This window comes from Poecilia latipinna, unplaced genomic scaffold (genome assembly GCF_001443285.1).
Source record: "Poecilia latipinna isolate Pla-1442-1.1 unplaced genomic scaffold, P_latipinna-1.0 Scaffold572, whole genome shotgun sequence".
In the NCBI taxonomy this organism is placed as follows: domain Eukaryota; kingdom Metazoa; phylum Chordata; class Actinopteri; order Cyprinodontiformes; family Poeciliidae; genus Poecilia; species Poecilia latipinna.
This window is the reverse complement of record NW_015113188.1, coordinates 296,109-305,823: the sequence shown is the minus strand read 5'-3', so window position 1 is coordinate 305,823 and position 9,715 is coordinate 296,109. Positions and strand designations below refer to the sequence as shown.

The following is a 9,715-nucleotide window of genomic DNA, read 5'->3' as shown; positions in this document are numbered from 1 at the left end:
GAGAATATTTCATTCATTCAGATCTAGGATGTGCTATTTGAGTGTTCCCTTTATTTTTTTTGAGCAGTGTATATATATATATAAATTAACCTTTTCACTTGAACTGTGTGGCTTAGTTACATCACAACACTTAACTTATTAAAACTAAACTTCTCAATGAGAGGCTGCAGAATACTCACCCTGCTCCTCATAAGGGTCATCGGGGTCATCTGCTATCAGCTCGGCGTTGCTGGGAGTCTCGTGGTCTTCTTTTGTCACGAAGATGATCCGGTCCTTACCTTAAGTAAGAATGAAAAATCAGCAACAATGACAGTGAATGTGGTTTGCTTGCCAGGTTATCCGTATTACAGGGACAAAAGCTGAAGTACTGTATAACTATCGCTGCTGTTTCACTGAAAAATGGACAGACAGCGCCCTCTGGTGGCCACACTGATTCAAATGATTTCCGCGACTTATTAAACAACACAACAGACAATTTATCCTCTTTGTCTGTTATGGCGGTACTCACGGTGTAATTTACTTAAGCTCTGCAGTTTAGTTCCAGAATAATTTTACATCTAAAGACCGCTTCCTTCCTAAACCGGCTATCTACAGCTCGAGGCTGTGGGAAGTTCTCGCTGTTTCTAGACGTTAGCTTAGCATGCAGCATGCTTGTCCCTTACCTTCCCCGAAATGGACCGAAACATGACACTAAAAAACATTTAAATTACCTTCCTGCTTGCAGTACGACATGTCTGCTGGTATTCTTGTCCGTGGACCTTCGTCCCTCTCGATAAAAGACGACCGAGGCGAAAGGCACCGAGAAACAACTGAGATTTCATTTGACAGAATAGCAGGTGTCACACGGAGTTCTGTGACCGGCGGCGTTGACTCCGCCCCCGAGCCGCCTGCCTACACGGTGACCTGTCCCTGTTCGCGCACAAAAATGACGTCACACAAGTACATTTTGTCATTTAACATTTACGGGCAAAATTTCTGTATTTTAAGTGTAATATTGTTTTTGACTTTTTTTTTTTTTTATTAATTGAACTTTCAACGTTTTGTCACTTTGCAACCGTAAGATCTCAGCTTTTGACTGATAGCCCAAGTGTGTGTAGTTTAGATTCAAACTGAACGTTTTGGGCTTCATGCAAAATTATCTTTGGGGAGAAAATCTAGCATTGCGCAAAACACTGAACACAACACTCCCCACGGTGAAACATGGAGGTAGCATTATATATGCCAGAAGAGTGTAACAGGTTAGATTTGGTTATTTAAAAAAATAAATAAATACTGTGACTAATTTTACTGCAATTTACCTGTTACACTACTGTCACTTAAGCAAAATTTCTGGCAGCCCTATCCACCTTGTGTTACTTTCCTGAATGACAAACAAGCAGTTTTACCAAAATGACATCTGGGTTTTAGACAAGCTTCATGGTTTTAATACTATTTTTAATCTTCTGTCAGTTTTGTTTTGACAATCAGTGAGATGTTCATATTACTTTGTCTTCATTATACTGTTTGAAGGCCATAGAGGTCTACGAACAAACTACAGCTTTGATCCACGAGAAGGCAGTTTTGATGACTTCCTTAAGGTGGCATGTCATAAACAGGAGCTTCTTAAAGAGACAGAAGCCCAATTTCAAAGCGTTAAAATGCAAAGTCAAATTTAACTTGTCATGTTTGATATATATAGTATTTGTATAACAACTGAAGGTAACAGTTACTAGATGATATAACATATCACTATGTGCCTGGAAAATAAGACATACGATATTTTTTTTATTATTCGTCATAATAAAATACATAACACTGCCCATATAAGAAGTTCAACAGGTATCAACACTCCTTGCCTCTTCTTTTTTTTTTTTAAACCATTTTACAAATATCCATTCAAAGATCATTATAAAAAAATGAAACCACAAACTGTGTTGGAAAACATTCTCTTTTTTTAATAACACAATTATGTCTTACATAAAGTAAAAACAAAAATGAACCCCTTTCTCAGCCCTATCAAACCCACCCTCATCCCGACCATCCCGGCAGTTTTCAGCAGCGATTCAGTCTGGGGATAAAAGAGCATGGCGACGCAGGCGAACATGTTCCACTGAGGGCCCAGGGACATTGGACAAACGCTGTTCCCAGCGCAAGATGGCTGTGGATATAAACAGTCTGTGATTTAAAAAAAAAAAAAAAAAGAAAGAAAATGAACATGACAAACTGTTTGTCTGAGACAACCGGAGACAATTACGAGGAGTGCCGGCATATTCTCGGTATGCTTTCCGCATCCTACTCTGGGCTCCTGGAAACCTCAGACATGGTTGACAGAGGATGTACACAGCATGGCTTTCTATTAACTCCCCCCAAAATGTCCAAACATAATATTTTCTGCTTGAGATCAGGATCAAAACGATGTTGCCGTCTTAGTGTTCCTTAAACGCCTACAATTTAAAAAAAAAAAAATGCCTGAGGTAAGTCGAAGACAGCCACTCACAAACCGTGTGCTTTTAAGCGTCATCAGGCTGCTAGAGCAACCAGAAGGCGATTCAGGCAGCCTGCAGAAACCTCTACAGAAAGATAAAAGATGGATGACAACCAATACTATGCTCAGCTCTCAATGTAACCAAAACACTTTTCTCAAGCACGAGCAGAACGGTGGAAAACAAAAAATGGTGGAGTTAAAAAATAAAAAAAATTACTTATCCCTGCTGCGAAGTACACCAACAGAAGAAGTTGCAAAATAAAAAACAGGCGGGTTCTTTGTATGTGTCAGGAGATTGGCAAATTTGATATTAGAAGAGCAGCGCTCCCATACTGCCAACTTCACTCTGCTCTTTCACAAAGATCTCAAAGTACTGGTAGATGATGGTGACAGCCAGGAGGATTCCTGTCCCCGAGCCGATGGCTCCCAGGAAGTCCGCCATGACAGACAGCCCTCCTATACAGAGCCCTCCGAACGCAGCGGCTGTGGGGATATACCTGCAGAGAAGCAGCAGAATTAGACAAGGAAATAAAGAACGACGTCACCTCCCCGTTTCCAATAAAGCTCCTCTTGTAGCTGGCTAATAAATTGTTTTATGATACGTTACCCACTCATCTATAAACACTTTGTAAGTTGTAAATTAAAGATGAGAAGGAGACTATATGCTAAAAAAATTTGTTTACAAGGTAGTCGGAAATGTTTAGAACAACAACTCTTGATAAAACATGTAGGTGAACAGACTTATCTCACTATTTGGCAAGAAACCTGTAGATTTTGTCTCCTCACCCTTATTTAATGCATAATAAACAGTTATTAATGACTTATAAAGTGTTTAGAGATGAATTAATAACATATAAACCAGTAAGAGGAACCTTCTTGTAAAGTGGTACTGTGATATCTAATGCATTCGGTACCTGTTTAGTTCATGCACCATGGAGGTCTCTCTGTGTCCCCTCATCACCATCTGCTGCTCCTTCAGCTGCTTGGCCACCTGAGGGGAACCACATGACATCCGTAAGCATTTCCGGCGTCAAACACGGCCGCAAATCCAGCTGCGCGACGCGGCACTTACGTCTTTGGCTGAAGATCCCGACACCTCGATCCAGGTCTTTGAGAAGAAGGCACAGGAGCCCAGCATGAAGACGATGTAGATGACGGCGTGAACCGGGTCATCCAGGACAGAACCAAACGACTCGGGAGGAGAAAGGTAGTAGCAGAGGCCTCCCACTGGGTAGGCCCGGGCTGGTCCTCCGCTTGAAGTGTCCTGGAAACATTTTTTTTGGTTTGGTCAGGAATCGTGAAGGGAGCGGTTGTGAACTCGACTCGATTTCACTCGTCATTCAGACGAGTGAAATCTGGAGCTGGGTGTTTGACAGAACTCGATGAAGACGGTCGAGGGCGACTCATAACTTCTGCCGAACAGACGGTACAGTACACAGATTAAAGAGTCCTGCCATGACGAAATTTAAGACCAAAGATTTGTGTTTTAAGGCCAAATTACATAAAAAAAAAAAAAAACAACAAAAAAACTATTTTAAGACAATTTTGGATACATGAGCTCACGACTTTTTAAGGATGTGCGGACACCCTGTGTTAAAGGGGAGTTTTTCCTTTCCACTGCAAGCTCAGTATGAGGGATCGCTGTAAAGTCAATAACGCAAAGCAAGCAATTTTCTACTGTTGGCTACGTAATCGTCCAGGATGAGTCAAGACTGCAGATCAGTCAATGCAATCTAGCTGCTTTCCTTAGATAAAAACTTTTTAAACTACTTTGAATAATTAACTGATCTTTCTGTACCGTTTGATAACTAGGATCAATTGGAATATATGATTGAATTGAGATTTTTTTCTTCTTATCGGTGAAGTGCATCGAGACACTCGTGAATTATAAATTGAATTGGTCCTTGTCAACACAATGAAACTCGCACAAAACAGCTGGAAGAAGACAGATTAGACATGTGGCATCCATTTACTGCAACTGGTTGCACTGAGATTTCATTAAGGGGAGTAAAGAGGTATAAAATGCAAACTTTAAATAAAAGACCAGGCCAGCGACCCCTAATAACCTTTTCCTTCCCATTCTCACTGATGTGATACTTTGTGTAGGCCTACATTAAAATTATTAAAAACATAAAAAATTTGTTGTAACGTGGCAACCCCTGTTATACTTACAGACCAGGTTCCTAAGAGATTGACCAGGAAGTTCCCGCTGAAACGCGTCGACAGCATCTGGGAGATCACATACAGGTTGGACACTAAGGCAGACTGCAGGATGATGGGGATGTTGGAGGTGTAGAAAAGCTTGATGGGGTAGGTGTTGTACTGCCCGCGGTAACGAGCCGACTTGATGGGCAGGTCCACTCTGAAGCCCTGACGGCGTCACAGAAACAGTAATGTGTGATCCAAGTTCGATTTGTACAACGGAAGGTCATGCGGTGCTAAAAGCCTCACCTGGAAGTATATAACCACGGCGAACACGAAGACGGTGGCGATGAGGTTCATGAGGTTAGGCAGGTTTTGTCTGTAGAAAGCTTCTCTGAGGGCGCGCACTTTGTCTGTGCGTGTGGCCAGCAGGTGGAAGAGAGCGATGATGGCTCCCTCAAACTCAGTACCTGGATAAAACACATTGGTTTAGTCACAGTAACAAACTGAGATACACATTATTTCTGTCACTAAGCTTAAGAAATATAAAAAGAGAGTATGTTTTCAATGCCAATACCTCTGCCAGTGTTGACAGTGGTGGGGCTGAAGGCCTTCCAGACGATGGTTTCACAGATATTGGTCGCAATGAAGAGAGAAATACCAGATCCCAGACCGTAGCCCTTCTGGAGAAGCTCATCCAGGAGCAACACTATCAGACCAGCAACAAAGAGCTGGAGAGGGAGAACAAAGATCACAACTTCTGAGCAAAAACACGAAGATCAACAAGGATCCATTTCCACTTTTCCCATCTAAAACTTTAACAGCTTTCTATTCTCATTAGTAATAACCTGAATGATGATCAGCAAGCAGATGCCAGCACCCATCTCTGAAGGATCTCCGTACATGCCAGTCATGACGTAAACAATGGCCTGTCCAATGGTGATGATCATTCCAAACACTGCACACACAAAGAAAAGAAAAACGTCAACAGAGAACAGACTACAATTATTATTATTATTTTTTTTATACAAAAAGTATCAAATGGAGACATCCTCAAATGCAGACGTACATTTCTGAGCTCCATTGAAGAGAGCTCTGTCTTTGGGGGTGTCGCCAACTTCAATGATCTTGGCGCCAGCCAGCAGCTGCATGATGAGGCCTGAGGTGACGATCGGTGAGATGCCGAGCTCCATGAGCGTACCTGCAGGCCAAAGAGGAGGAGAAGAGCTCAGCTGCAGCGCTAAAGAGATGACGACTGAACACATCTCACCAGGAGAACGCTTGAGTCTTTTTTGTTTCACTTGACTTCATTACGCAGGAAATATCAGGGTTTCTGCAGGTCTCACCAACTCCAATTTAAGACTTTTTAAGACAATTATGAATGGAATTCAAAAGCAATATCACCACAGAAATGTACAAACTTCGTCCAACCAACTGGAGATAAATTTGCACTTACCCACAATACATGCAAAAAAAAAAAAAAAAAAAAGCTAGCAAGGGTATATTAGCAGATTTTTACTTTCTGCCCAGCACTTCACCATTCAGTGTGAACCAAGCAGAAGATCACATAATTGGTCACCAGAATATGTCTCTGTGGGTTTTTAGTAATGAGGACTTCTCATGGATCCTCTAGCTTTTGCTTAGACATGCAACATACACACCTCTGTTGGAGGCCAGGATTACTCTCATCCAGTAGAAAGGATCTGCTGAATCTGATGACATGATGCCAAACAGAGGGATCTGAAAGAAATGCATAAAAACATCAACCTTAGCTACCGTGCAGAAAAAGAAAAGCTGTCAGAACAAAGCATCGGACGTGAATACAAACCTGGCAGCACACCAGAAAGATGAATAACGTGATGGCGGTCCATAGTACCTTTTCCCTGAACTGAATCTGTAATTTAAAAAAAAAAACATAAATAAGTAAATAAACAGTTGAGATGTTGATCCTACAAAACCTACAAATGTATAAAGAGGGGGCAAGAGCTTACCTTTCTTTCTGGTTTCTGAATCTCTGGCAGGACTGCGCAGAAAGGCTTGATAACTTCCAAAAATTTAACTGCGTGAAGAAAAGAGAGAGAGAGGATAACTGTGAGATCCGACAACTTTCTTTTGCAACGTCAGCCACATTTTAACTTGACCTACACCTCTCTGACCAGGTGAGCGCTGATGCAACGTCATCACTAACCAGCTGCCAGCGAAGCAAAACAACACCAGAGGTTAAGTGGTGAACATGATCAATGCTAAATATGTGAACCTGAGAAAGCCTCGGAGCTACTGGTGCCACTGCGCAGTCCCTTTGAAATGTTTTCAGTCTCTGTCAGCTCTGTCCATCATTGATGCTGACTATAACAGTAGCTAGAGATTTAATGACCACAACCCAGACGACACAGTTAACTACAAAGGATAGGTATCAGACAGCAGCGTTTAATAACAAACGGAAGACAAATTAGGTGCAGATTCAACTGAATTAACATTAGCTAAATGCTAACTGCTGTGTTTCACCGCAAACCAGCCGATAAAAGCGTTCAAAAGCCACAGCCGACGTTCAACCGACGTTATAATTCTTGTGTAATCTGTAAACTAACTCCACCAATGTTCAGTAAGCCACGGCTTTAAACCTGTGGTCTTTATAAGGAGGTTGAACTTTCCACATAACCTGACGAAGGTTAGCTAATTAGCTTCCCTGCGAGAGCTCACTGTTCCCTCCTCTTCCAAGTTTTAAAACGCAGCCGCTAATTCAGATATCTTCATGAAGATAAGCAGAAGAACAAAAGGGGAAAGCACTTACTCCCCATGGTGTCCTTGGGCCGACTCCTGCTGTGTAGCTGTTAACAGTTTTGAGTGCACAGAGGAGTCAGTGTGGCTCCATCAGCCGCTGCGAGAGGAAAGAGAGAGTCGGAGAGACACGTCACCAGACAAGCCGCAGGCACACGTCACTTCTCCGACGAACAAATGTCGTTTAATATTATCCGCCACAGGCGGCGTGCACAGCAGTCCGCAGGCACAATTTAGCAAGGCTTCCAGAATAACTATTTCCATGTGAAAAATGAGTGATTTTTTTTAACGCTTGCATTTTAAAACAAGCTTCTACTATCCACAAAGTCCTCCTGTCCGCTAGAGGGCGCCCCAATACTAGAGTAACTGGTGGCTGTGATTTGGAGACTTCAACCCATATGACTTCAACCAGCCAACCAACCCCACCTATCTGATTGAAGCTGCAGATCTGCAAACCGTTTCTTTTGTTTTTCTGTCTTTGTTCAAGTAGGGGCAAGGTAAATGCATTCAGGAGAATTTTTAAAACCTAAAATTGAGATTTATAAGACATTTAAGGCCCACAACCCCTCCCTTTTGTTCATTTTTTAAAATTAAAGATCATGGAGTTCACATTCAAAAGTTTTACAGATATTCACTGTTTTCAGTTACAATAAGGACACACCAGAGTAGAATAGAAAAGAATAGAATAGAAATATTATGGAGAGAATATATTCTGAGACTATTTTCTCTCCATAATATTATTATTCCAGTCCCATAGGTAGTAGCAGGAGCGTAAGTGGAAGTATTCATATTCACACAAAGGAAAACGTAAAAATAAGTATAAGCGCCTGCACAGTAAATTACAACATAAGACTGTAATACTGTACACGTATTGACAAATAACATACTCAGATTTAAAGAAATGTGCAACTTGTAAAAAAAAATAAAAATAAAAAGAGATAAATTATAACAGATATATCCGCACTAGGCTTTTTAAACAGTAACTTGAATATACTAGCAAGTTATGTTGTATCATTATTTATTCAGAAACATTATATTACAAAAATAAATCGTTTCTCCAATCTTGCCCCCTTAATCTTGGAAGAGTTGATATTTCCAAATCATCCAGCAGATGGAGCAGGAGTCATCCCCAACACTGTTGTCCAAATGTGTGTTTTTCTCTATTTTCTTTTTTGCTTCTTTTATTTTACACCAACGACAAAGTTTGACGATGTGTTCACAAGAAATTAGGAAATTATCTTTTAAGTTATGACTTTGTTGACACAACTTTCAAACTAAGATGGTTTGTGCGTTTGTCAACATGCCCTGTGTGAATTCAGTTTTTCCTAGATTCCAGACTGACCCTAAATACAAATATTATTATCTCCTTTAATTCAATTTAACTGATGCTGTAACATAGATAGGTCTACTTTTTTCTTCCTATTTAAGATCAACCCTTTGATCAACCACAGATGTAATGCACTGTTATTTTCATGAAATTACATAATTAAGAACATGTTCAAAGGAGAAAAAAAAGGAAAATATGGCACCAGTTACGTTTAACACATTTAGACTGAAGAATAAATGCTTCAAGTGAGATTTCAGAAGTACAGAAATTAAAGAATGATTTCAGTAGTAATATTTCTGCTAGCCACTAGAGGTAGTTGTTTCCCATGTGGTGTATGAAATTATTTTTTTATTTGTTTACATTTATTAATTGGGACCGTAGCAATGCATATTGGCACCTACTATTCTCCATCTCTTAAAGAAACTCTTTATTATGTATTTATTTATTTTTTTCTGTCACCATCAAAGCTGGTGTATGTAACTTTTAGTAAAATGTTTTTACATTGGTTAATACTGTCACCATGTTGTGACAGTATAATAAGAGACACATAATCTATGAAACAAATCAAGCTGCTACTCTACACTGCTCCTGGTTGAAAACAACCAATTAGAACCACGAGGAGGATCTCTTGTACTGTCAATCAACCTTGTGAATGCGCTGCTCAACATGCTAATGGTGGAGAAGCAACTTATTGTTCCAAGAAATCCTTTTATCCGCCATCGTAGGTGGCCACGCTGACGAGCCTGAGCAGTTGTGGCAGGCTCTGGTGACTGAGAGAAACTGCAGCACAGCAGAAAGCATGGAGGAGGCTGTGAACAGTATGTACACAAGCATGATTGACATGCTTCAAACAGTGTTCAGATCTTACAGTTATTACCTTATGATATAGGGTTCATGCTTGTAACATCAGACATTCTAATGCCATCAACATGATGGTAGCTCAACATTCTAGTGATAGTTCACAGACTAACATTAGCATTTAAGCTAACATTAAAATTTGAGCT

At 40.6% G+C, this 9,715-nt stretch overlaps 2 protein-coding genes across 2 annotated transcripts in view; both read right to left on the bottom strand.

Annotated features, from left to right (window-relative positions):
• The window catches only part of chchd4a (coiled-coil-helix-coiled-coil-helix domain containing 4a), a 6,033-nt gene extending 5,129 nt beyond the window's left edge, over positions 1-904 (bottom strand). The window contains exons 1-2 of the mRNA XM_015041872.1: positions 711-904; positions 180-278 (exon numbers count right to left, since the gene is read on the bottom strand). Of these exons, the coding sequence (XP_014897358.1) occupies positions 180-278; positions 711-732 (121 nt within the window). The 5' untranslated portion in view covers positions 733-904. The remainder of the gene's footprint in view (positions 1-179; positions 279-710) is intronic.
• A 1,838-nt stretch (positions 905-2,742) lies between these two features.
• On the bottom strand, positions 2,743-7,526 carry LOC106953257 (protein transport protein Sec61 subunit alpha-like 1). Its single transcript, XM_015041869.1, has 12 exons — positions 7,398-7,526; positions 6,598-6,665; positions 6,435-6,500; positions 6,268-6,346; positions 5,676-5,807; positions 5,455-5,564; positions 5,184-5,337; positions 4,916-5,076; positions 4,637-4,834; positions 3,537-3,728; positions 3,379-3,455; positions 2,743-2,961 (listed from the first exon to the last, which is right to left on the bottom strand). The coding sequence occupies exons 1-12, from the start codon at positions 7,402-7,404 to the stop codon at positions 2,775-2,777; spliced, it is 1,431 nt and encodes a 476-aa protein (XP_014897355.1). The 5' UTR covers positions 7,405-7,526; the 3' UTR covers positions 2,743-2,774.
• Between the last annotated feature and the right edge of the window lie 2,189 nt (positions 7,527-9,715).